This window comes from Tarenaya hassleriana, unplaced genomic scaffold, assembly GCF_000463585.1.
Source record: "Tarenaya hassleriana unplaced genomic scaffold, ASM46358v1 Cleome7, whole genome shotgun sequence".
Lineage (NCBI taxonomy): Eukaryota > Viridiplantae > Streptophyta > Magnoliopsida > Brassicales > Cleomaceae > Tarenaya > Tarenaya hassleriana.
Genome location: NW_010969548.1, coordinates 4,173,635 through 4,199,741, shown reverse-complemented (window position 1 = coordinate 4,199,741; position 26,107 = coordinate 4,173,635). Strand labels below are relative to the sequence as shown.

The 26,107-nt window shown below is 39.8% G+C and overlaps 7 protein-coding genes and 1 non-coding gene across 11 annotated transcripts; 5 read left to right on the top strand and 3 right to left on the bottom strand.

The window, feature by feature from the left end:
- The first annotated feature begins 1,047 nt into the window (after window positions 1-1,047).
- Window positions 1,048-3,162, top strand: LOC104801323 (two-pore potassium channel 5). Of its 2 annotated transcripts, none has more exons than XM_010524549.1 (2): window positions 1,048-2,227; window positions 2,749-3,162. In XM_010524549.1, exons 1-2 carry the CDS (start codon window positions 1,182-1,184, stop codon window positions 2,894-2,896), a joined length of 1,194 nt encoding a protein of 397 aa, XP_010522851.1. In that variant the 5' UTR covers window positions 1,048-1,181; the 3' UTR covers window positions 2,897-3,162. The 2 variants fall into 2 exon arrangements, with proteins under 2 accessions (XP_010522851.1, XP_010522852.1); XM_010524550.2 differs by having other exon boundaries at window positions 2,753-2,867.
- A 356-nt stretch (window positions 3,163-3,518) lies between these two features.
- TRNAF-GAA lies at window positions 3,519-3,591 on the bottom strand. The gene has a single exon. It is a non-coding gene; the product is annotated as a tRNA-Phe (tRNA).
- A 74-nt stretch (window positions 3,592-3,665) lies between these two features.
- LOC104801322 lies at window positions 3,666-5,766 on the bottom strand. Its single transcript, XM_010524548.1, has one exon. It carries the CDS (start codon window positions 5,697-5,699, stop codon window positions 3,750-3,752), a length of 1,950 nt encoding a protein of 649 aa, XP_010522850.1. The 5' UTR covers window positions 5,700-5,766; the 3' UTR covers window positions 3,666-3,749.
- Window positions 5,767-6,025: 259 nt separating this feature from the next.
- Window positions 6,026-8,439, bottom strand: LOC104801320 (tRNA:m(4)X modification enzyme TRM13 homolog). Its single transcript, XM_010524547.2, has 9 exons — window positions 8,333-8,439; window positions 8,188-8,253; window positions 7,746-8,075; window positions 7,396-7,642; window positions 7,264-7,321; window positions 7,074-7,160; window positions 6,823-6,936; window positions 6,594-6,720; window positions 6,026-6,504 (listed from the first exon to the last, which is right to left on the bottom strand). Exons 1-9 carry the CDS (start codon window positions 8,416-8,418, stop codon window positions 6,246-6,248), a joined length of 1,374 nt encoding a protein of 457 aa, XP_010522849.1. The 5' UTR covers window positions 8,419-8,439; the 3' UTR covers window positions 6,026-6,245.
- A 429-nt stretch (window positions 8,440-8,868) lies between these two features.
- LOC104801319 lies at window positions 8,869-11,223 on the top strand. The gene is made up of 8 exons (XM_010524546.1): window positions 8,869-9,217; window positions 9,717-9,816; window positions 9,913-10,008; window positions 10,215-10,267; window positions 10,461-10,509; window positions 10,624-10,671; window positions 10,763-10,853; window positions 10,951-11,223. Exons 1-7 carry the CDS (start codon window positions 8,979-8,981, stop codon window positions 10,850-10,852), a joined length of 675 nt encoding a protein of 224 aa, XP_010522848.1. The 5' UTR covers window positions 8,869-8,978; the 3' UTR covers window position 10,853; window positions 10,951-11,223.
- Window positions 11,224-11,313: 90 nt separating this feature from the next.
- LOC104801318 lies at window positions 11,314-13,514 on the top strand. 2 transcript variants are annotated; one of them, XM_010524544.2, is made up of 7 exons: window positions 11,314-11,640; window positions 11,919-12,018; window positions 12,125-12,220; window positions 12,791-12,864; window positions 12,968-13,016; window positions 13,108-13,155; window positions 13,256-13,514. In XM_010524544.2, the coding sequence occupies exons 1-7, from the start codon at window positions 11,414-11,416 to the stop codon at window positions 13,328-13,330; spliced, it is 669 nt and encodes a 222-aa protein (XP_010522846.1). In that variant the 5' UTR covers window positions 11,314-11,413; the 3' UTR covers window positions 13,331-13,514. The 2 variants fall into 2 exon arrangements, with proteins under 2 accessions (XP_010522846.1, XP_010522847.1); XM_010524545.2 differs by having other exon boundaries at window positions 11,319-11,640; window positions 12,812-12,864.
- A 716-nt stretch (window positions 13,515-14,230) lies between these two features.
- LOC104801317 lies at window positions 14,231-16,400 on the top strand. 2 transcript variants are annotated; one of them, XM_010524543.2, is made up of 7 exons: window positions 14,231-14,505; window positions 14,751-14,850; window positions 15,016-15,111; window positions 15,233-15,285; window positions 15,477-15,530; window positions 15,681-15,728; window positions 15,832-16,400. In XM_010524543.2, exons 1-6 carry the CDS (start codon window positions 14,267-14,269, stop codon window positions 15,682-15,684), a joined length of 546 nt encoding a protein of 181 aa, XP_010522845.1. In that variant the 5' UTR covers window positions 14,231-14,266; the 3' UTR covers window positions 15,685-15,728; window positions 15,832-16,400. The 2 variants fall into 2 exon arrangements, with proteins under 2 accessions (XP_010522845.1, XP_010522844.1); XM_010524542.1 differs by having other exon boundaries at window positions 15,477-15,525; window positions 15,832-15,980.
- A 3,087-nt stretch (window positions 16,401-19,487) lies between these two features.
- LOC104801316 (polygalacturonase At1g48100-like) lies at window positions 19,488-21,950 on the top strand. Its single transcript, XM_010524541.2, has 6 exons — window positions 19,488-20,082; window positions 20,227-20,394; window positions 20,527-20,574; window positions 20,703-20,910; window positions 21,027-21,111; window positions 21,217-21,950. Exons 1-6 carry the CDS (start codon window positions 19,642-19,644, stop codon window positions 21,722-21,724), a joined length of 1,458 nt encoding a protein of 485 aa, XP_010522843.1. The 5' UTR covers window positions 19,488-19,641; the 3' UTR covers window positions 21,725-21,950.
- The last annotated feature ends 4,157 nt before the right edge of the window (window positions 21,951-26,107 follow it).

Here is a 26,107-nt window from a genome sequence, read left to right as displayed (position 1 = left end):
TTTATGGATATAAATAATCAAGAGGAGTGTGACGAACCGAAAATAAAATTTATGGGCTTTGGACTCTTGCAGAATGCATGAACGGGCCATACGCTTTCTTTTCTGGATGGGCTTTATACCATTCGGCCTGTTTCGGTATTGGAATTTCAAGGATCTTCTCCTGAGCCCACGATTTTCAAGCAGATAGTTTTTTAAAAAATAAAATAAAACCTAATGGTGATGCTATTTTACTTTTTTAATGTTATAATGTTTTGAAAACAATATATTATAAAATACAATGAGAAAAAATAGGGGTGGATTCGTTTGGTTTTGCCATTATAAACATTGATTTTATATGAATTAGTTTACACAATCAAGATTAATTTTTACTATGATCCATATAATATAAAAAGTGGTTTTCGGTGAAAACTAGCTGTGAAATTATCGAGATATTATTCGGTATTATCTGCCATATACCAACGTTAGATCATCTTATATAATTTAGGAGGATAAGTAAACAGATTTGTACGTGATAATGACATATATTATTCGTTTCGTTTTACACAATTTTAGAAGTATGGAAGAGTAAATACTTCGGATTTTTTAATTAGAATTCCATTATTTATTTATTTATATTGTTGTTATAAATCTTTTTTTTGTTAAAAAAACGATGAGCGAGAGAGATTTGCCTTCTAAGACGTCATTATATCAAAAATATCATTTACTTTGCTATTCTTCAATACATATTTTTCTCCAATTGTGACTATAGATATAATATAGATATAAAATATAATGTGATCACATTTTGATTTTATTGATTATAACGTTAAATTTTTTGTTACGATAGAGATTCGCCTTTTTAAGGCTCACTCGAAGAATCAAATCAAATCATTTGAATTTTGAGGAAACACGGAGCCAACTTTATCATTACTTTAATCGTTACATATATAATTACATTGAGTCGTACGAGATATAGTTGGATGTCTATTTCATACGTGGCATGTGGGTCCCTTCATATCAAACTACTATATAAAAAAATGTTGGCCCCCCCAAAAAAAAAAAAAAAAAAAAAAAAGAGTCACTCCCACATTTTCTTGGTCTTCCCCTTCTACTCAGAAGAAGAAAAACCCGAAAGGCAAATAAAGTATCTCCTTTTGAGCTTTGGGATCATACCAAAGCCAACAACTCATTGATTTTCTTGAATGGAGGATGAGCCTCTCCTCCTCTCCCAATCACGTTTCCACCTCCGCCCCATACCAGAAAATTCCTCCGCCGCCTCTGCAATCACCACCCACTCGATCTCCCCTACAATCTTCTCGCCGGAGGCTGTTCAACCCCATGACCGTATTCACGAAGAACCCCACGAACGATCCGAGACTGACCCGGAATCGCACGCCGGAGCTCCGGTCTTCCTGAAATCGAGGTCGCTTCACCGGTGCCGGACTGCTCCGGCGATGGTTGTCATCAAAGACCTCCGATCCAAGACGACGGGAGGGAGAAAACCCTCTCCCGTCTCGAAATCGATCATCAAACAAGCGATGATCTTGCTGGTTGTCTACTTAACCCTCGGAGTTGCTATCTACTCCTTCAACCGTGACCATTACTCCGGCGTCGAGACCCATCCCGTCGTCGACGCGCTCTATTTCTGCATCGTCACCATGTGCACAATCGGCTATGGGGACATCGCGCCGTTAACTCCAGCGACTAAGATTTTCGCCGTCGTGTTCGTCTTGTTCGGCTTCGGGTTCCTGGATATTCTCCTCAGTGGGGTCGTGAACTACGTGTTGGACCTTCAGGAGAGCATGATCCTGACCGGAATCCAGATGGGTTCGTCGAGGAATCGGGAGAGGTTCTCGGCGAGAGACTACATAGTGGATGTGGAGAAGGGTCGGATGAGGATAAGGCTGAAGGTGGGTTTAGCGTTGTGTGTGGTCGTGTTATGCATCGGAGTGGGATCTCTGGTTCTGTTCTTCGTGGAGAGATTGGATTGGGTGGATTCGGTGTACTTGTCGGTCATGTCGGTGACGACGGTCGGGTACGGGGACAGGGCGTTCAAGACATTGGAAGGGCGGCTCTTCGCGGCGATCTGGCTGCTCGTGTCGACCCTCGCAGTGGCGCGTGCGTTTCTATACCTGGCGGAGGCGAGGATCGACCGCCGTCACCGCAAGGCCGTGAAACTGGCTTTGCATAGAGACATTACGGTTGAGGATTTGCTCGCTGCTGATACCTATCAACATGGTTTCATCAGGTAAAAATGAAAGTCCAAGTCTTTATCAAAACCCATGAATGCATATGTCTGTATGCATAATCTCAGCTGAATCGTCTCTTAACACAGAGAATCTTGGGAATGAATCTAGTAACTGGAGTTCATTGATTGGATTGTTGGATGCTACTCCGTTTGATTCAATGGCTTCTAGTATCAAAATTGGCATTGCTGAGCACTTTATGAGGGAGAGTGGCTTAGTAAGCCCCTGATCTGTAGTTTTGATTGTTGGGATTATAAAATTGCAGAGAGTATAACACTGGATGTGTTTCCCATACAACCTATTTAGGATACATTCACACATACATGTGGTCATGAATCTCAACAATAAAGAGTTTTGCAAGAAACCTTTGGGGATTATTAGATCATACATCAGGTGGCAACCTTTGGGCATTTGCTGCCTTTGTCCTCAACAGTCCCGAAAACGATTATGCAGTCTGCCATTTCGTTTCAAGAATCAGTGTCTGATTGGATTTTGGATTAACCCGTGTTTGGTTTTGTGGCAGTAAGTCGGAGTATGTTATATTGAAGCTCAAGGAAATGGGGAAGATCACGGACAAAGACATAAACCAGGTGGTTAACCAGTTCCAGAAGCTGGATCCCAACAATTTGGGGAAGATCACATTGCCTGATCTGTTGGGGAATCATTTGTAACTCTTCAAAAAGAGGTTTTTTTTCCTTCGAAATCAAACAGACTACCGATTGATCGATACAAGAAGAAGACATAGCAATAGAGATTCTTGAGAGCTATGCAGAAGGATTGCAGGCAATACAGAGAAGAGAAGAGCGAAGGGGGGGTTGTGTCTGCAGTTAGAATGCGTTGCCATCTTTCATGAAAGGCTCTCCTCTGTAAAGATTAAAATCTAGACGTAAAGTTTTTTTTTACAGTGAATAAAACTTGCTATAGCCTATTCTCTCTATTCACTAACCAAATTCATTGAGAGGTTTAGAGATAAGCTGTAAGGAAAAGTAGATTAAGCGAGCGAAAGCGATACGCTTCCCACTTGAGGCTAAGAGCCAAGCAGCTGCAAATAGCAAATACCATAAATATGTAAAAGCTCATCCCGGAGACCGAAGTATAGCCGTACACTCATTATTTGCACTGTAAAGAGCAATAAAAAAGTTCAAGAAGAAATCTACGGTAATTAATGGAGGCCCAAGAACAACAACGAGATGCTGTCTTAACTACGGTTTCGGTTACTTTGGGCCAAAGGTACAAATGGGCTTTCAAAAAAGGCCCAATGGGCTGTGAGATTGGAGAAGTGGAACTGCAAAATGCGGTGAGCGTGGATCGAACACGCGACCTTCAGATCTTCAGTCTGACGCTCTCCCAACTGAGCTATCCCCGCTTGATGATGGAACCCTAAATATGTATTTATCTCAATTTTATTCATCAAAAGTTCAAATTACATCGAAACCCACGAAGGAAACAGCAGACAGAATCCAAAGATTAACTGAACTTAACATGTAAGATCACTAGATTTTTATTTTTTATTTTTTTAAAGATTCAAAGATCACATGAGATCCACAGTGGCTCGTCGATCTGACCCGTAAGCTTGTCACCATCCTGACCGTCCAAACTCAACCTAGTCAGATCCAGCTCATCATCCGCCGTGTGCCACGTGGGCGTCCCGTCCTCATACCCATTCCACGTCAACCTCCTCAGCCCCGTCCCGTCCACCCTCACCACGTACACCTCCCCGTACGGCTGAAACTGATTCGGCACCGCCACCGGCTCCACCGTCACTCCGCCGAGGTTCGCTGTGAAGACCAGCCACTCTCCGTCCTTGCTGAAGCTCAAATGGTTGATCCTCTCCCTCTCCGCCTCCTCCGACCCCTCCGTTCCCGCCACTTTTATCCTCCTCACACCGGACCCATCGGGCCTCACCACGTAAGCCCCGAACCCTTCCGTGTTCCCCTGATTGTGCCGGTTCGACGAGAACGCGATGAGATCGCCCTTCGGAGACCAGCACGGCATCGTGTCGATCCACGGCCCCTCCGTCAACCTCCGTATGCCGCCGGATTCGCCGGCGATGGCGTCGACTATGTAAAGGTTCTTGTGGCTCGATCGGCCAGATCGGAACACGACGGACTTTCCGTCGGGGGAGCAGGACGGGAAGGCATTGTTTCCGGTGTCTTCTTCGGTGAGGATCTTCACCTCACACGGAATCTCTTCTTTGTCGTCGGTGAGATCGGAGGGATCGAACTTGATGCGAGCGATCTGAACAGCTGTTTTCGCCGGATGGAAGATCGGGCCGAGGGATGTGTAGATGACGTGACGCTCCGTTGGACTCCACGAGTTGTAGAAGGCTGTGCGGTTCTTGATCAACGTCCATCGTTTCGATCCGTCTGATTTCACGACTTTGATGCCGCCATTGGCGTCAAAGTCGTGGTTGAAGGCGATCAGAGAACCGTCGGGAGACGGCGACGGGAATGACCCGTTGATTCTGAGCAAGCGGAGGTCCTTGACGGGAGACGTGATCGGTTCCAGGTTCGGAGCGATTGTCTCGCCCTGAGTCGACTCGCCGCGGAATCGGTGGTACCCGACAAACTCGGAATCGTGAGAGACGAACGGGTTGTAATGGTGGTAGCTCGGATTGAGTGATTCGGTCACCAGCTGAAACGTCTTATGCTCCAGATCGAAAATTTCTATGTGACGGTAATCGCGGCCGCGACGGCGAGTAGCGACGGCGATTCGTCTTCCGTCATGGAAAGTTGCAGGGGTGAAGCAATGTAGTCCAGGAGGTGTGACTCGAACCGGTGCGATTGGGAATCCGGAGAATTCCAGAAAATTTTCCGGCAGATCCACTCGGAAAATGCTCCACCAACCGTCTTCGGCCTGACGGTGAAAGAAGACGGCGGAATCGCCGGACCAACTGGGCCAACCGCCGTGCTCGCAAACCACAACCCTCTTCTCTGGCTCGGACGCTCTGAAAACAACAACATCGGTGTTCATCTCGTGAAACTCACCTTCCCAAGAGCGAGAACCGTACGACGCGACGGCAACGAACTCTCCCGATCGGGAAACCGCCGGGCTGTAATCGGCGGCGGAGGGCGGGGTTAGACGGGTGGGTTTCCGGTCTGAGCCAAGCTCTGCGGCGTAGAGGGCGGACCAGCTCTTGAAGTGGCAGTCAGGCTGCTCGTGAGCTGAGACGAAGTAGAGGCGGTTGTCCCTCACGACAGGACGGTCGTGAAAGAGGCTGTCCGGAGCGCCGGGGAGCTGTTCCGGAGTCGGATTATCTGGTCGGGTTCGGTAAACCCGGGCGGAAGCGGTTCGCTCGGAGACAAAGACGACGGAGTGACCGTCTCCGTCGGAGAAGTGGCCGTTAAAGTTGACGGAGACGCCGTCGGTGAGGCGGCGCTCGGTTGCGGAGGGGATGTGGAATGAGAAGAGGTCGAAGCCGTAGTAAGTGCGGCCGACTGTGGTGAAGATGATGGTGCCTCTCGGATGTTCCATGGCGTTTGCGTTTGAAACTATGATTGCGTTTGCTTTTGCGTTTGCGGTTGAGATCGAGACTGATTTGAGAATTGGAAGGGGGTGTGATGTGAATATATACTATATAGGAGGGGTGCAGTGGAAGCTGATACGGCGTCGTCTGTGGGTGTGAACGGAATAAGCCGTGCGTGCGTATGAGCTTACGTTACACAATCAACGACTGTCTTATCCAATTTGGATTTGGGTTCAGACGCCAGACTTTCATAACAAACGTACCATTTCGTACACCTCCATTATTTCATACTTGCCTAGTCATAGGTTACACCCCAAGCTTTTAACATTTGGCATGATTTTCTCTAAAAGATTAACAACAATAATATCTCACTTATCCGCATCCAAAGAAAAAAAAGAATCGTACCAATAAATCCTAACCAACTTAAATCAAGCCCACACACTCTGATACAAGGCCCTATGCTTTCAATCCCTCTTGTGTGTGTGTGTGTGTGTATAGGTGTAACACAAGACTATTACAGCTATGGCGCCAAGGGATGGTGCAGCATATATTCTTTAAACTTGAGGATAGGGTAGAGAGGGGATTCCAGCAAGAAGCAAGGTGTTCTCAGGAGAGATGCTGTGTGGAATATACTTGACGAGCTTCGACTCCAACCCTTGTTTCTTCACCCAACTCATCCTCCCGGCATCGATAATTTGCTTGCACTTAAACCCTATAACCGCCCGTTCCTTCGGCTCCATCTTCCTCACTATCTCCTCCACCCTCCTCCACCCATTCTCCCCTTCTTCTTCTTCTTCTTCTTCCCTCTTCCCACTGTGAAAAGACAGGGTGATGAATATGCATTGCCATATCGATGGAAAGTGGGGAACTTGGAAAGAAAATAGATGTGGGGAACCACATACGTTGATCCGAGGTCAGTGATTTCGGGAAGGTTGGAGCCGTGATCTGCATCTACAGCCCAGCTGGTGAGCCATGTCATCCCCAGGAACTCGTCTTTGGAAAACCCCATCTGGGTGAAGTATTCTTTATCTGTTACAAAACCCACATCATGATTTATATAAAAAATATGAGGAAGTTCTCCATGAATTCAGCTAAAGAAGTTTGTGTAAGGATTGGGCAGTAATGTATTACTTATGTAGTGTTTCCATTGGCAAAGGTGATGGCAACAGGTTGCTATGGCAAGGCCTCTCAGAGTAGAACTACTTCCATTGTCTTGTCTGGACAGACAACATCTTAGGCTCAAATCTATTTTCGCCCAACAAAAAATGAACTTCAATAAGAAAACATTCATTCACGATTACCCGAAAAATCTAAGGGTACAAATGTATGGGATCCAAAAAAGAACAAAAGTCTGAAGATATCAATTGATCATTTTCACTAACCCGTTGCAGGCCCACATAGATGTTTCCCGACAGCCACGTATGAAACTCCGTGTAGAGATTCAACAGCGTTCAGGTTCAAATCCTCGACTGGATTACACAAAAAAACAACGCATCTTTAGATGATTGCAAGAAATATTAAGAAAATTACAAGAAAGTCCTGCATCAAATACGAGGTTTGTGAAAACCTTACTGTCTATTCTTAAGCGCTCTAATACCAAGTTCTCCTTTTGTCGCAATGACCGGTCAGCCTACAAACAGTTAACAAATACATTTCAGAAAATGAACTAAAGTAATGCAAGAAAATGAAATTCGGACATCTTACCTTAAGCTTATAAGATTTTCTCTCGACTAAATACACCATTCTGATCCCATAGCAATCTACGAGCATCTGTGTCAAGTATCCTCTCCCGGCCCCGAACTCGACCACTGCAGCCACAGATTCGTCTTCCTGTTCAATATCGCTTTCACAACCTTTCACGTTCTTATATCTCTTCAGTGCTCCAATCTCCTCCAAGTTCCCGATAATGGAAGCTTGCTGCAAAACATGTTTCTCTTGAAACGGCAACTTCCTGCCCGAGATAATTAACACGTCTCAGAGAATTTCAGAGCTTGCTTTTCACTTCACAAAGCAAACCCAAGAACAAAAAGCTCCATAGTTTTTTCTCCATTTACCTATCTATCTCCTTCTTAATCCACATGTTACAAGCTTCCGGCAAGTTATACGAAACCTCTATATCCGTACATATTATACCATGAGCAGTCTCAATCTTTCTAATTAACTCGTAAAATTGAGAAACGCTCATGCTATAGAGCAGATTCCTCTTCATCTCTGAAGTAACAATACCATCCGGACAACATGAACCCTGCTTATCTCGTTCTTCTCCATCTTCTTCCCCAGCATTTATGCCCTTCTGGTAAAATGGTTGAGCAGACAAGGCCTCCACTTGTTTCAGTAAAGGACATCTCTTGACATGCCCTACGAGATTCTCTTGCAACACAGAGCTGCATAACCAGACCAAGATTCAAAACAGTGTCCAACAGACAAACAAGAAGGACACTACTTTCACTTAATACGAACCAAATCCGTTCAAAGCAATACATAAGGGTCACTCACTGAGAAGGGTCGATAGGGCACGGAATCCATTGGTCATCCGTCCTCTGGCTATGGTTGCCACAAAACCTGTTTGGTCACCGAGAAAATTAGCTTCTATCAAGTTTCATGGAAGGAAAAAAAAAACTCAACTTTAATCGGAACTCACACCGAATTACCGATCCGGGCATTCGAGCAGAATCTGTTCTTCTTCGGAAGCCAGAATTTGCAGCGAGTCTCGCCGTTCTCCGCCATTCTCTCTCAGCGAGTTCGCCCGCAGAAAGTTTCGGCCCTTTTTTCCTTCCTCTTTCTGGGAAAAGTTCGGACCCAAATCTTTCATTGGGCTTCATCGGCCCATTCTGAATTTTGGGTCAATTTCCGCAACCTCTATATACGCACATTTGTAAAACAAACAGAAAAACCCTCTCTCGCCATCTTGATCTCCGCGTTCGTAGCCCAAAGGGGCGTCCAAGGATTTTTTTTGTGTATGCACTAATAAAATAAACAAAAAAAATTGATATTTTCGGTATAAACAACGTTTGGGTCGATGGAATGAATGTTGTAAATTTCCATATCATATATATATATATATATGGTAATGTGGTATCGATTCATATGCAAGTGGAGGAAATTACACGTGGGTGGGTGGGCTTAATCTTTTATTGCAAAGAGGATTCTTTTTATATTAGAGGGACTGGACATGTGGCTGTCTCCAACTATTCAACTTCTTCCTCTTCCGCACTCCATTGTCTTCGTCCTTCCTCTGTTTGAAAAGGGAGAAAGCCCATAACACACACTCGAGGAAGAAGAAGAAGATGTCGGCGGCTGCCATCGTCTCTCTGTCGAATCCGAACGATCATGTCGCTCGCATCGTTTGCAGGAAACGACTATTCCATTGTCGGAATACACTACCCTGTTTCGGACACTCTTCTGTCTCTTCTTCTCCGGTGACGTCGCTTGCTTCTAGATTCTCCCTCAGGCTCCTCCCAAATAAGCCCTTCAATTCCACAGTCTTTAAAAGATCCACCACTGTCATGGAATGGCAAGAGTGCAAGTAAGCGAATTCCAAACCCTTCTCTTGAATCTTGATTGTTAAGTTTTGTGGGCTATTCAGATTCTGTCCTTTTGTACCCAAACTAGGGTTTGTTTGAGAAATCTCTGTTGAGAGTTCGATGAAATCGCAGTGTCAAGTTCAGTACTTGAGTTTAATGAATCGGGCCATTCTCTCTTTCGGGCCGACATAGCTGGCATTTAACAGTGCCGCTTTCATTTCGATGTGTAATGATCTTAGCAATTTAATCAGACAGTGTGTTCCCGATTCATTAAACTCCGAATTACAGTATCGGATTCGGATAATTTCCATTGCACGGAGAGGAAACATTGTCAAAGTCTGGTTCAAGTCACGAAATTTCTTCATTTTTGGAGAAATTGAGCTTGATAATCCAACTGCATCATTCACCATCTGATCGTTTTTCCTCAGCTTTTCCCAGCCTCGGGTTGATTCTTAAGTGGTTAATCACTTACTTCTTATGCTATCTTTTGGTGAATTTCAGAGTAAGGAAGGTGGTTGGCGTGCCTATATCAGTTGCTTACGAACTCTATTCTGACCGTGAATCCATTCCTAGATGGATGACATTCATATCATCTGTGGAGGTACATTGTCTGTTCCAAAAGCATGGGATGTCTTGTCAGATGATCAAGTTTGTGTTAAGAAGCCGGTGGAGGTGATATTCTGTTTTAGTTTCACAGGTGCTGAAGGACAAACCTGATCAATCTCGTTGGGCTTTGAAATATAAGGCGTTTGGTCAAAATATCGAGTATTCTTGGCTCGCCAGAAACTTGCAGGCAAGTGCCAAGACATAGTAGTTTTAAAAAATGGCTTCAATACTCTTTTGATTGGGTTTCAGACATTGTCTTGGAGACTTGAGTTATCTTATCGATAAAACATTGAACAGTTTCGGTACAAGGTTGTCTGGAATTCAGTAATGTGTTCCTTATATCTTGATTTCGTATAATTGTCTTTAGATGACGTTAACATTTATAACTTGCAGCCCATACGGAATCAGAAAATTCACTGGATATCACTCGAAGGCCTTCCCAACAAGTAAGAGAACTTGAATGAGTTGACTGTTGCAAATTTTGTATGATCCTTCTAGCCATATCACTACTTTTTTTAAGTTTTTGAAACCTTGAAGTTCTACGATGCGAAATCAAATCTCTCAAACTTTTGTTTTTGTTTTTGTCAAACTTTTCATTCTCTCTTTCGAATTTGATGTGAAGAGTTTGGATATAAACAGGGGCACCGTTCGGTTTTTCCCAAGAGGACCTTCATCATGCGAAGTAGAAGTAAGACTCCTTCGTTGATCTTTCCCCTATTACTACGTTTCAGTTACATACATCATGACAGAAATCTCATCTACTTTGATTTTTTTTTTCTGCAACTGTTCTGTCTTATTACAGTTGACGTTTGCGTATGAAGTTCCTCTTCTGTTAGTCCCATTTGCATCAGTAAGAGTTCTTTTCCTTTCCTTCGTACCATTGTTTGTTCTGGATGTTTGACTAAAAGATCTAACCGTGTCTTGTTCTTCCCTCCTTGAAGGCGCTCCAGCCGCTTATGCAAGGAATGATCCGACAAAGTTTGGAGATATTTGCAGAAATAGCGAAAAGCACAGCTACAAAGACCCCTTAAGGTATCACACTACAAAATCTTATTTCAAGAACTAAGTCACTTTTGGGCATGTCATATATCCTGAAACCGGCCTTTAACTTCGACCGGTTTTGCTGCAGTTCAAATTTGCTTGGTGAAAGCTCCAAGAATTCATCCCGGTTGCGAAAAATTTTCGACCCTTTTTCCATTGATTTCGACCCTTAAAGACTCGGGCTTTTACCATTTTTTCTTTTAAACGCTGCTAGATTTACAGATTCACCGCTTATAACAATGGCTTTTCTTCATTCGCATGTAAAAAGAACGCCATTGTTTCTTTTGTTGACAGTTTTTACCTTTGACTGGATCGAAACCACAGTCTAGTGTTTATATGAATAAAGATTGTTTATTTTACATATGTGTGTGTGTGTGTGTGTGTGTGTGAGTGTGTGAGTGTGTGACTAGTCTTACCATAATGGAAAATCTGATTTTGTATTCGAGAAAGCCGTACGAATAGGGACGGAGCCGGTCCACCTAAGCTGCGAACAGAGTAATATCTCGACGGCATTTGTGGTGGACGTTCTTCTTATCCTCCAAAAGAAGATAATGTCTGTATCCGCGAGAAATCCGATACCACCGATCAATCAACTGCCCAGTAGCTGCAAATTCGCGATTCTGCAAACACCCATTTGCATCAGTTGCAGATACGCTTCATCTTCTCCTCGTAAGCCTTCATCGTTCTCTCTCAATGCGCCATCGTCTCCTGTTCATCACAGCTCGAGTTTCGCCGTTACCAAACGCCTCTCTACTTCCATGGAGTGGCAAGACTGCACGTAAATCCTCCTTCTTGCTCTCGCTATTTCTCTTGTTGAGTTCTTCCTGTGCTTTACTGGGTTCTATCAGATTCAGATTCCCCGCAAAAAAAAAAAAAAAATTGTCTGAAACTCAAATCTGCAATCTCTTTGACAACATGACAACGTTTCCATTAGAGCCAATGGTCTGGATACGATTCTAGAGGATTGATCTGTAATGCCATGAAAAGGTAGAAAAAAACAAGCATAGTTCTGAGTAAATGTGAATCTTCTTTGTTGGGTGAGGTGAGGGGATTCAGGGTGAAGAAGGAAGTGGATGTTCCAGTTTCGGTGGCTTATAAATTCTATTTGGACCGTGAATCATTCCCCAAATGGATGCCCTTCATTTCATCCGTCGAGGTAGATTCAATTGCTCCGATCATCAATCTTGAGTCATCGTCTTTGCCTTCGGTGGTTCTTGATCTGTATAACCAGAAAGGAGCTGTGTTTTGTTGTTTCTTTAAAGGTGCTGAAGGACAAGCCAGATTTATCGCGGTGGTCACTCAAGTACAAGGCGTTTGGACAGGATATCGAGTATTCATGGCTTGCTCGGAATCTACAGGCAAGAACTCGTGATTCTCTCTATTGCTACAAGTACCATATTGTCCATCAATCTAGAAGCTGTTAGTCTTTGAGACATGTGGTTTGAAAGCTATACCAAATTGTGGAACCGAAATATAGAGACTGCGAGATTGAAACATCGGAAATTAGAGACTCGAACATTGGTTAAGACGGGAAAAAGGGAATTTCGATCTTGGAAATCCTGTGCTTCTATAAATTGGATGGCGTTTTAAGAGTGATGCCGGAAGAAAGAGTGCTGAAGGACAAACCTGATCAATCTCGTTGGGCTTTGAAATATAAGGCGTTTGGTCAAAATATCGAGTATTCTTGGCTCGCCAGAAACTTGCAGGCAAGTGCCAAGACATAGTAGTTTTAAAAAATGGCTTTAATAATCTTTTGATTGGGTTTCAGACATTGTCTTGGAGACTTGAGTTATCTTATCGATAAAACATTGAACAGTTTCGGTACAAGGTTGTCTGGAATTCAGTAATGTGTTCCTTATATCTTGATTTCGTATAATTGTCTTTAGATGACGTTAACATTTATAACTTGCAGCCCATACGGAATCAAGAGTGTTTCTTTTTGGATGCAGCCTACTCCTAATCAAAAGATTCATTGGAGATCTCTCGAGGGACTTCCAAACAGGTATCGATCGGAAACGTGTCTGAGAGAACTGATCTTTGATTTTTCACTCTCTTGCCAGTAAGATTTGAAACTCTGAAGAACTGATTCACTCTCACAATGACAGGGGCAGTGTTCGGTTCTTCGGGAAAGGCCCCTCATCATGTGTTGTAGAAGTAAGAACACTCTTCGTCGCAACAAATCCAATCCTTCACGTGTCCTAACACTTAACTTTTTTTTTTTTTGGTGGGTTTATTCTCGCTTTAGCTGACGGTTTCATACGAAGTCCCGACGCTGTTGATCCCTGTGGCATCCGTGAGTTACTCTAACCCTAATCTCAGCTTCACTTGCTTCCAGAGTTCCAGGTTTTTCGGAACAGAACTTGTCGTGTCTGACCCTTTGTTTTTTCATGAAGGCGCTACGTCCATTTCTCGAGGGATTGCTTAGACAAGGCCTTGAACGTTTTGCTGCCTTGGCCAAAACCACTTAGGTCAGCTTTACAGGATTTCGTCCATAAATCCCAGCTTCGATCCTCCTGAATATGAAAACAGTGAATTCGATTCAGTTTTCTGATTAGGGTTTTGCGGATTTCTGATTATACAAATCACTTCTATGTAAACTTTAATTATAATATTCGTCTGAATATGGAAGTGATATTATCGCCAAAGACGTTAGCTTTGGATCAGGAACGAAATAAAAAGACAAGAGACCCGCAAACCGACAGATGGGAATGAAGCTAAAGTCACGCAAAGAGAGCTTTCCTTTGCTTGCGGAACACGTCACCATTTGCGTGGTGTGCGTGAGTCAGCTCTGAAACGTCTCTCGTACTATTATATAATTTGGTCTTCTCTCAGCTGTTAATATTACTGAATTTATTTTTATCAAAAAAACATTATTTTTTATATTAACACAGCACCATCGCAGTACAAATATAATAAATTAATAAAGATGTATTAAAATGAATAAAAAATCAACATTATAAATCTCTATAATGACCCAAAAAAAAGAAAACTCTAATAACTCGTATTGCAAACGAAAAATAAAAATTGTTAGTGCTGGATTGAAATTGATTTGAATTATAATGGCGAATATGTAATGAGTGTGCGATTTAAGAGGAGACAGAGGGGTGGGCGTAGAAACGGGCACACCAAGATGCACCCCTTATATTCAGGTAGGCGTAGAAAGAAAATAATACGCACACCCTTTTGGTATTGTGGTGCTCAATTTCCGATGCCGACATTAACCTATCTTAACCACCTTTGCTACATTTCAATCCATTCATACCCTAATTAATGGATCCCCATAATTTAATTAACATCATTAATAATGCACACACATATATATATATATATATATATATATTAAGCAATCGACCTTGCTGTTCATCGAACAAGGGAAAGACCAAACCCATTCTCTCTCTCTAGAAATGTCTGCAGTTTCTTGTACAGTTCCAAACGCGAAATCTTCCGTTTTATTCAGAAGGGTACCGAGAAGAAGCCACAAGCTTGAAACTTTACCTGCATCACGAAGATCTTCTTCTCAGGCACCGCCATTGATTTCGTCATTCTCTCCGTCTCTCTCTGCAAAATTTCGCGTAAAACTTGACGTTTCCTCCAATCCTTCCCCCAGAGCCTTCAGGCCAGTCATGCAGTGGCAAGACGTCACGTGCGTAATCCTTCGTCTACTATAGTGATTCACACATATGCATATACACAGACATACATGCGGGACGATATATAAAGTTCCAAACTTTATGAGATTATACGCGTAGATACAAACCATACAAGATTCTTTCGCCGTCGTTCCATGAAACCATTATAGTCACGTGTATATATATCAAGTCTGGATTTTTATTTTAATTGCAAGAGTTTATATACACATAAAAATAAATATATATTGTTTCATCGCAGGGTGAAAATGGTGGTAGATACACCAGCTTCTGTTGCTTACGAGTTATACTCCGATCGCGACTTGGTTCCCAAGTGGATGCCCTTTTGTTCATCTGTTGAGGTATACTATCACCCATTATTTTTATTTTTCCAACGCTCAACTCTCTGTACAATGTATATTTATGATCCTTTTTATAAAAAAAAAAATAAATAAATATTTATGATCCTTCAACTCCATTTTTTTTATTGCAGAAAATATTGTTTTATCTTTATTTTTTTTTAATAGGTATCACATGACAATCCGAGTCTATCTCGATATCGGATAAAGCTCGAACCGTTCGGACAACATATCGAACATAGTTTTCTTGCGAAAACGTTGCAGGTATATATATATATATATATATATATATATATATATGCAGTTTATACGAGAAAATGGATACAAACGTTGGTAGTATTATTTTTTAAAATCTTTATTAACAGCTAGAATTTCTCGTGTACAGCCAATTCCTAACAAGAAGATCCAATGGATATCTCTTGAAGGTTTTGCCAACAGGTAAAATTTTATACAACGTTAAAAGAGTGACTGAGATTATTCGCTTAGTTGTCCATGGAAATAAAAATTATAATTTACGCTTAAAAATAGAAGGAAAAAAAAATAATTATATTATCCTTTAATTACAATTATAATTTTTGGCTGTTAAATCATAGAAAAACCAGTAACTTTCTGGTGTGTGTGCTTAACAGAGGCAGCGTTCGGTTTTTTCCAAGGGGCCCTTCCTCGTGTTTAGTAGAGGTCAAGTAATATGTTGCTTTTATATTTTTTTTGGTTCATTTCCCATTACATATTATTTTTTTTATATAACCCATTACATATTATTGTATAATATAAGAATTAAAATAATATTTTTCGTTTATTCAATGCGTTTTTTCTTTCTTTCTTTCTTTCAGATGAATTTCGCATTTGAAGTCCCCTACCAATTAGCCCCATTTACTCTGGTTAACATTTTTTTTTTGCATATAAACTTTATAATAAATTGGTAATATCTTTTTTTTGTAAGATCTAATTCTATCTTTATGTGTTTTCCCCAAAAAAAACCAGGCGTTGAAACCCTTCATGGAGAACCTGATTCGTGGCGGAATGGAACGTTTTGCTGTCCTCGCGAAGACCATGCATAATTAAAAAAATAATTAACTTTTATATTAATTTATTTATTTTTTAACCTAAGAAATTAAAATTCTTTTATGTTATATGCCCTTTAAAATTTGAAATCAGTTTGCAAAAGCTTGTTTTTTTTCCGAAAAGAAAATATGATATTGTTTGCGAATTGTTTCGTGATTTGGTTATGATTGGGCCTTTGCGTTAGAGAGCGTCGAATATACTAATGGGCTGGGCCTCGAGCCCATTCCAAAGATTTCGTGTTATTTGCCGTGAGGCCCTTAGGCTTGAAGCATAGAATCTCTGAGGAAGCTTCCGAACGAATCGGAGGCTTAGCGATGGGTACAAAGAAGAGTCCAAGTGAGAGTTGAGTGGGAAAGTGATGGTGAATCATGCGGAAGTGTATCAGAAAAAAGAAAAAAAAATGATTTTTCATCATTTGATTTAGCCGACCAATGCCTTCATCTCCAATATTCTAAAACTTTTAACCATTATATTACACGCAAATTTCCAATGTATTTGAAAAACCCAAAAAGAATAATTTATCATTATTTTTTTTAATCAAATTACTCCGAAAAAAAACTCCTTCTCGAACCATCATTTATAACAAATAAAATATTAATTGGTCAGGAAAAATCCTATAAAAAAAAGCATAAGCTAAAATCTTATAATAAGAAAGAATATATCAATAGGATCAAGGATGGAGCACAGTATGGCGACATATACTCTTATTGAAGCAAAGGGTATCTATGAAATCTCTTAGGTTGGGGGCCAAATATTCAAATGGCAGTTCTCATCACCTTCGCAAACGTGGTATCTTTCGTATGAAGCATGCCCATCTACACATACCCTAAAAAGCAGCCCTATGCACACATATATATATATATATATATTCTTAGATTTTAATTAGTAGTATACCATAGGTTATTGCCTTAACTGGACCAACTTGTACACATGAACGTTCATTTTAATTTATTACTTGCCCGTTATATTGGAGAGAAAACAAAAAATAGAGGCATATTGATAATGTAGGATTGGATTTGAAATCTTCATTTGACCTCCCATATGGCAATACCTATACATACATACATACATATATATATAAATACATCTAATTTCTAAATATTGCTAAGAGTCTAAGACATGTCTTCTAGGTGATAGAGAAGTGCATTTTTCTTAATCTTGGATTTGCACAAGTTATATGTATTTTTTTCTATACCATAAATCATATTTTTGAAATTATTAGAATACGATCTCTAAATTCCAATCGAATTTTGTAAGAAACCACTAAAGTACGACTTGACTTTTAGTTAAAGCATTTTAGTATTAGTTAGTGCATGTCGTATTGTAGCCGCCATTTGTGTGGAGGCTGAGGTCAGATTCATGTATAATTGATTTTCATTCTCTTAATCCCATGTTATAATTGTTCCTCCATTTTATCACCCAAAAAAAAAAGTTTATTTTTTTTCCAACATTTATACCCTCGAGCATATCCACTTAATTACTGAATTAAATTATTATAACAGTTTGAAAAAAATCAGTATTCTAAAAATTAAATTTCATACTACACTAATATTTTTGTTAACTATATATATACGTAACTAGTTGTAATAATATACGGAGAAATGTATGAAGACTATAATTGTATTTGGAATTTATTATGAAATGGGAAAAAGGGAGAAAATAAAAATGTGGGAGGAAAAAAGAGAGCATAATTGGCCTCCACCGAAAAGTGAAAGCGGCGGTGAAATTCAGACCAGACAATAGTGTTTTGGGGGTGTACCTGTAACAATAATGGGTGGTCGGTTATAAGTATTTTTCTAATGAAAAAAAATAAAAGATATAAAAAAACTATATGATAAAATTTCATTTATAAAATATCATAAATGAAAGTGGATTGGCCACTGAAGAAGCCGAAAGAGGATGCAAACGGATATAACCCACTCGTGGACAAACTCTTTTGTTCCTTTGGAATTTGGATTTTATAATTTCCAAATTCCAAATGATATTTATATCAATTGTAGTCAATTTTATCCGTGGTGGATGATAATGCTTTTCATGTTACATGTTTTTTGCTATGGTTAAACTTTACTACATATTCTGAATTTTTTTAAAATTTTATTATTTTGTTGATCACATGATGTGATTTCTTGACGATCCATTTCCTCTGGGTAATTAATGATACAACCATTTATAGGAATATTAAAATGAAATACATATTTATTTATAATATCGGAGTAAATGTTATGGATTGTCCGCCGCACCATTAATTAAGTGAACTTAGTCAAATGTAAGTTGAGATAGAGGGAGAGACCGCTCTTAATGTTATTTCTTCGGAGAAGATTTTCGTAATCTGTGTATAATGGACATGATCATGTGGGTATTCAAATATATGGAACATATATAATCACATGAAATATTTGCAAATATATTTAGAATAATACATTTTTTGTATTTTTATAAAAATAACTATATAAACGTATTTGAATTTACATTTTCAATGCAAGTTCTATAAATATATCTCTCTCGGATCATTTAGCTGAATTCATCTTTCATCGTATGTACTTTTTTACTCTATTTTGTAAACTCGTAAAATATATTGCAAAACAATAAAATAATTTATTATAAATTTAAAATAAGTAAATGATATTGCAATAATTATTCATTTGTAGTATATTGTAAAATTCATGTTTTAGTTTTTTTTTTTTTGTGCTACCTAATTATTTTCCACCAAATAAGGGTTTTCATTCTAATGATCGCTTAAAATCGTCTGAGCACATGCCCCTCTAAGCTGTATTGAACTGTCTTACACAGTTTAGCATACTAATTATGTCCAAATAATTTATATTAATTAATGAAATCAAAATACAGTTCAAAATTCATAGATACTTTCCATGACATTATAAGATATCCTACATATTACCGAATCTGAACCATAACATGGGGGAGAAGGGAAATTTTAAATAAATTTAATCGCTGTGTTATTACATTAATTCCCATGCAGCCTCCACATTCTTTACAAAAACAATTAAAAAAATGAAAATGCGTAATGGAATTTGGTCGGTCGAAGCCCTATATACGTACCTTCTGTCTATCATACATGTACCCTTTTTACAAATATACTATATCCCCGATAACTTAAATTCTATCTTGAACAGATTATAGAAGATGTAGTGGGTCGTATAACTTTCACTTGAATATTACATTAATACAAATTTACATTTACATTAAAAAATGATGAGTTTATAATTGCTACAAGAGTAAAAACTTTCACTTGTCATCACTTGTTATAAATGCAAAATTTAAGCTTATAACAAATCCAGTCTAATTAAGATATAATTATAATTATGTGAAAATTTCCATAAATAATTCTCTTAAATGAAGAGTATATATGCGCAATTTTGTATAAACATGGTAAAAGATCATTCAAGTTGGATTAATATAACACCAAAAGAATAGAGAAAATTCCTTCCGAAATTATTATTATTTTTGTTAAAAATGGGAACCAGTCTCAACTTTATGGCCCACCAATCTCACACTCGCAGTTATAAAAGGAAGGCAGAGATGTCTGCTTCCGCTGCAAATATTATTTTCCAAAGAACACAAAACCATAGGACTCTTTAAACTCGCTTTTCTTCTTACAAGTTTTTAAAGTTAGTGCGGTTCTGTTTCTTCACTCCTTTCCCCCACTTCACACATTCAAAGCTCAAACCTCAAAATTCCCAATTTCAGATCAAACCCATAACCCTAAAAATGTCGATTTCTCGGGATCCGCCTCTCTTGTTCTTAGCTTTCTTCATCACGTTCTCTCTTGTTTTATCCCCTGTGACCGAAGCTAGATACCATCACCACAAAGAGAAACACGACAAGCACAATCATCACGGCCCGAAATCTTCACACATTTCCGAGCCTCCTTCTTCGTCTATCTCTCAGCCTCCTTGTCTTTCTCCGGACCCGAACGAGCCGCCACCTTCCGATGATCCGTCCGGTGATGAAGGCATCTACGACGTCAGGAAGTTTGGTGCGGTCGGAGACGGTGTCACCGACGACACGGAGGCTTTCAAAACGGCGTGGGATTCGGCCTGCAGCAACGAAAACGTCACCACGTCTGTCTTGCTTGTGCCTTACGGCTTCACCTTCATGATTCAGTCCACCATTTTCACTGGTCCTTGCCGCTCATACCAAATCTTGCAAGTACTAATCCTTCTCTCACACATTCTTGACTCTTAAAAGATCACATCTTTCTTGTTTACTATCCAATAGCTTGGACGCCATGTACATATAACGAGATTTTGGTTGATGGGTTTTCGGTGTTTTGATCGTCCGTTTGGTAAATAGGTGGACGGGACAATTGTGCCACCAGATGGACCGGAGTCGTGGCCGAGCAACATAAGTAAAAGGCAATGGCTCGTCTTCTACAGAATCAACGGAATGTCTCTCAAAGGCGCCGGCGTTATTGACGGACGCGGACAAAAATGGTGGGATCTCCCCTGCAAACCGCACCGGGTAACATTCCAAACTCACACACACACACACACATATATATTTATATGTATATATTCATTAATTTTGGATTATGTTTTTTATGTGCAACATTTGAATGCCCATGTCGTTATTATCGGATCGTATGTTCAACAGTCCGCCAACAAAACTGAGTACGTCGTCGGACCTTGTGACAGCCCCATCGTAAGTTCATCAAAAGTCACATTTTTTTTCAAAAAATAAAATATTATTTATCTTTCAGATCAATATTATACTTTTGATATTAAATGAGTGGGTTTTAAACTAATATAATATACTCTTATATATAATAGGCCATAAGATTCTTCATGAGCTCTAACTTAACGGTGGAAGGACTGAGGATAAAAAACAGCCCGCAGTTCCATTTTAGATTCGATGGCTGTAAAGACGTTCACGTCCATTCCCTTCACATCACCGCCCCGGCGTTGAGCCCCAACCCCGACGGCATCCACGTCGAGAATTCCAACTCCGTCCAAATCTACAACTCCGTTATCTCCAACGGTACATATACATATATGTATATATACATATATATATATATATATATATATATATTGGAGTTAATTCGCTGGATATTTTCTTGTCTGAATGATTTTTTCCATTTAAATAATTCGCAGGAGATGATTGTGTGTCGATTGGTTCTGGATCTTATGATGTCGATATAAGGAATCTCACTTGCGGTCCCGGCGGTCACGGAATAAGGTACCTAGAACGGTCCAAACGTATGAATAAATAAACGTTTAAAATTCTCATTATTACAAAAAAAAACTTTACCCCACTAATTATTATATTGGACATATATATCAGTATTGGAAGCCTAGGCAACCACAACTCACGAGCATGCGTATCGAACATAACGGTGAGAGACTCCGTCATAAAACAATCTGCCAACGGTGTCCGAATCAAGACATGGCAAGGCGGGTCCGGGGCTGTGTCGGGTGTCACATTCAGCAACATCCACGTGGACAATGTCCGAAACCCTATGATCATCGATCAATACTACTGTCTATCCAGAGATTGCTCGAACAAAACGTCCGCGGTGTTTGTATCGGACATAACGTACGAAAGCATAAAGGGTACGTACGACATAAGGAGCCCTCCCATGCATTTCGGCTGCAGCGACTCGGTCCCATGCACGAACCTAACCCTATCCGACATCGAGTTGCTTCCCGCCATTGGCGACATCGTTCTTGATCCCTTTTGCTGGAAAGCTTATGGGAACGCCGAAGAGCTCACAATTCCTCCCATCTCGTGCCTCATGCCCGATCCCCCGACTTCGTTATTGGATGCCCTTCTCGAACAGTGTGGACACTGACGACTCTAATTATTCGAAATAATGCGTGTTTTTAGATTAATGTATAGAGTATGTATAACTTGAAGAACTGAATCGATCGTGTGAGGAGTGGTATGTTTTATTTGCCGCTCCCGATATCTAGATATGTAAAAGATTTGTCGTTTGTGTTTTAGGTTTCTATGATGATTTGCATGTGTACTTTTTTTGAACTCATTATATTATGGAGTGATTGTGAATTTGCTTCTTAGATTATATATATATAAAGTTAATGACGATGATAGATAGGTGTTCAGAGCCATGGAAATGGATTATTCAGAGGAAAAAAGGAGGGAATATTCGAACTTTGGATGTTGTCTTGTCACTTTGAGTAGGTACAACGACAAAATTTATGTTTTTTTAAAACAGAGCTTATAGATATTATAACTATGAGCACTAAATTTGTACGTTTCACGAATCTTTTGACATGTCACATTTGTGGTCGCATATTAACATCCGGTTATTAAAGTCATTAATTATTAGAATATTCAGAAATGTTAAATTTTCATGTAGAGTCGGTCCATATAATCGACACATCGGTCGTATTATAAACTATTTATAATTTCATAATAAAAAATTAAATAAAAACACAGACGTGGGAAAAAAAGATAACGGACTCGGGAATTTCGTAAGTACGTCAGAATATTAATTTGTTTAATAACATGGAGACAAAAACATTGTCAATCTTTTCGGACCTACTTTTAATTTGCTGATCAAACTTTAATGATAAACCTTTATATATATATATATATATATGTATATATACACACATAATAAAATGGAATATGCGAATTTCACTTTTAATATTAATTATGATTTCCCCTTTTCTCTTTTAGGGGTTCTAACGACCAACTTGCTTAAAGTTGCCTGTATCACCGTTGCACGCGCAGCCACTACTAACCAAGCGTTAATCATAAACAATTACACCTATATATACATATATATGCAAACATAGCGCGCGCACACACATACACACACATATATATATATATATATCAATTCAAACGATCGAAATTGATTATAGTATCCTTAAAGATTCCAACCTTTGAAAATTACGATGATGGCGATGTTTCTACTACATCATGCAAGCTTTTAAATTAATTAAAAGAACATTCTTCTTCTATTTGCGATAATACTGTTACAACGCTATATTGCAAAACTCATGCGACGGTCGAACTTATATCAATAAAATTATATATCTCGAGCAACAGTTACGGATTCGTTGCGAATTCACAAAACTTAATGCAGTAATTGACATGAACTTACTACCATATTTTCTTACTAATTATTGGTAATTCTCAAGGTTCCTCTCCAAACTGTTTGCCTATATATGTCCTTCACACACACACACACACACCTATACATACATACATACATACATACATACATACATACATACATACATACATACATACATACATACATACATACATACATACATACATACATACATACATACATACATACATACATACATACATACATACATACATACATACATACATACATACATACATACATACATATGCACCTGTACATGCAGCCTCGCCACAAGAACAAGATACACGGTCAAGCATATATATATATATATATATATATATCTCGTAAAAATATTAGATCACAACTACTCCAGATTCTTCGTCCGATACATGAGATAACAGCATACATTGTTCAAATTCGAGTAAACAAAATCATGTATAGTTTATTATTATTATTATTATGTTTATGTTAAATGAGATTAGGCTTACGTGGTGGGGGCGAAAAAGGGAGGATGGGTGGACGCCCTACATTCCAAATGCGACCCACCAACCCTCTCCATGTTGTACATTTGTTAAAATATCTCTAGTAACAAATACAAATTTAATTTCAGAATCTTCGAGTGGACTGTAAGCTTTTCTTTACCTCACAATGAATGTTAAAATGTTGTTATAACCTATTTCTTTTTCTTTTACACGACATTGCAGTTATACATATTAAAACTTATTATACGGTCTTCTTTTTGTGTCAGATATCTAAAAACTCTATACATAAATATTCTGAATTAAAGGGCTTGGAATTTTTAGGAAAGCAATTTGAAGTCTCCATCAAGTACCCTAATTTATTGAGAAACTCACCCAAAGATTCTCCCTGGCTTTGGGGCATTGTCTCTCTACGTACGGATAGGCCCTAACAACACCTACCCACCAATTACCGCTCGGTCCATAGAGTTAGTGTCTCATTTAATATACAAAACTTGTCCGATTGAGTTTTATCTCTCTCATTATAATTATACACATATCCCCTCCTAACGAAAATAATTGTACTTCACAATTACAATACAATTCGGCCATACATATGCTATATATATGTACTTGTTGTTCCGTGATCGAGTATTCTCCGTGAATCGATTTGGTACTGAAAGCGAAAAGAAAGACAATGCACAAGAGATTTTACGTGTTCGGATTCCTTTGAATCCTACGTCACGGCCAAGTGAACCTGGCAATCCACTATAACGAGATCGAGAGACGACGACGATCGAAAAACATACAACCGATGAAAGGATCGACGAATACGCAGAGGAGAGAATGAAAGAATGAGAGCAAGAAAAAGACTGAGAAGGAAAAACAGAATTCTGGAGGAAGAAGACGCTGCAACAGCTTATAACGACCTCCTCGTGAAGTACCGGAATTACCCTCCACGTGTCCAGCTTCATTTATTTCTCTCTAAACCCTCCGCTTTCTTCAGAGGGTTTGCCATTTCAGAGCATTCCTTAACAAACTCCACCTTGCTCGTCAATGGCACCTCGTTCATCATGGATTAGCTCGTATTTACTTGGCATCCACTGAGTTTCCTACTCAGTAAGTTTCAGCAAATCCAACGCCTCGTTGAACTTGCCTACCGGTAGTGTTTTCGTCAATATGTCGGCTGGATTAACCTCTGACTTGATCTTCAACACCTGAACCTTCTCTTCAGCAACTATGTCTCTCAAGAAATGCAGGCGTATATCAATGTGTTTTGTTCGTTCATGATGGACGCTGTTCTTGGCGAGACATATGGCGCTTTGTGAATCGCAGAAAATCTTCACCAGTCCTTGCTTGATTCCAAGCTCCTCTGTTATCCCCTTCAACCATAATGCTTCCTTGAATGACTCGGCAAGAGCCATGTATTCGGCTTCTGTTGTTGAAAGGGCGACGACGTGTTGTAGTGATGACCTCCAGCTTATCACGTTCCCACCCAATGTGAAGATGTATCCTGTTATCGATCTCCTTCTATCTAGATCTGAGGCGAAGTCCGAGTCACAATAACCTGTGATTGAAAAATCCTCTGTCTTGTCTGTGTAGATCAGTTTTCGGTCCAAGCTTCCCTTGATATAACGCAGTATCCATTTTACGGCTTCCCAATGAGTTTTGTTTGGTCGACTCATGAACCTGCTAACTAAACCAACACAGTATGCAAGATCTGGTCTAGATCCTATCATGGCGTACATGATGCTTCCCACAGCGTTGAGGTAGGGGGTTTTATCCAAGTCTAATGTTTCTTCCTGATCACCTGTGCTTCTTAGCTTAAAGTGAGTGCCCATGGAAGTTAATACTGACTTTCCCTCATTCATTCCAAATGTGTTCAACACCTTCTCCAGATAATCCTTCTGAGATAATGTAAGAACTTTGCTGGGCCTGTTTCTGTCAATGTCAATTCCCAATATTCGCTTAGCTTTACCCAGGTCCTTCATCTCGAACTGTGTAGCCAGCATATCCTTTACCTTCTGTATTTCCTTCTTGCTTTCCGCTGCCACCAACATATCATCCACATAGATTAGTAGATAAATGTAGGATTTGTTGCTTACCTGTTTGAAGTACACGCAGAGATCGTGTTTGCTCCGAGTAAATCCCTTCTGTATCATGAAGCTGTCAAACTTCATGTTCCATTGCCTTGGTGATTGCCGCAATCCATATAATGACTTTCTGAGTAAACAAACCTTCCCTGAGTTGCCCTTGATTGTGAAGCCTTCGGGCTGGTCCATGAAGATCTGTTCCTCTAAATCCCCGTGAAGAAATGCTGTCTTGACGTCTAGTTGCTCGAGTTCTAGGTCCTTGTAGGCTACTAAGGAGAGCAGGAGCCTGATACTTACGTGTTTCACTACTGGGGAGTAGATTTCATTAAAATCTATTCCTTCTCTCTGAGAGTACCCTTTGGCCACGAGTCTGGCTTTGAACCGAGGTTCTTCGACTCCTGGTATCCCGGGTTTTCTCTTGTAAACCCATCTGCATCCTATCACTTTCTGATGATTTGGTCTATCTACCAGTTCCCATGTTTTGTTTTTCTGTAGGGATAGCATTTCTTCCTCCATGGCATGTTGCCATTTCTTCCTGTCATTTGATTGGATAGCTT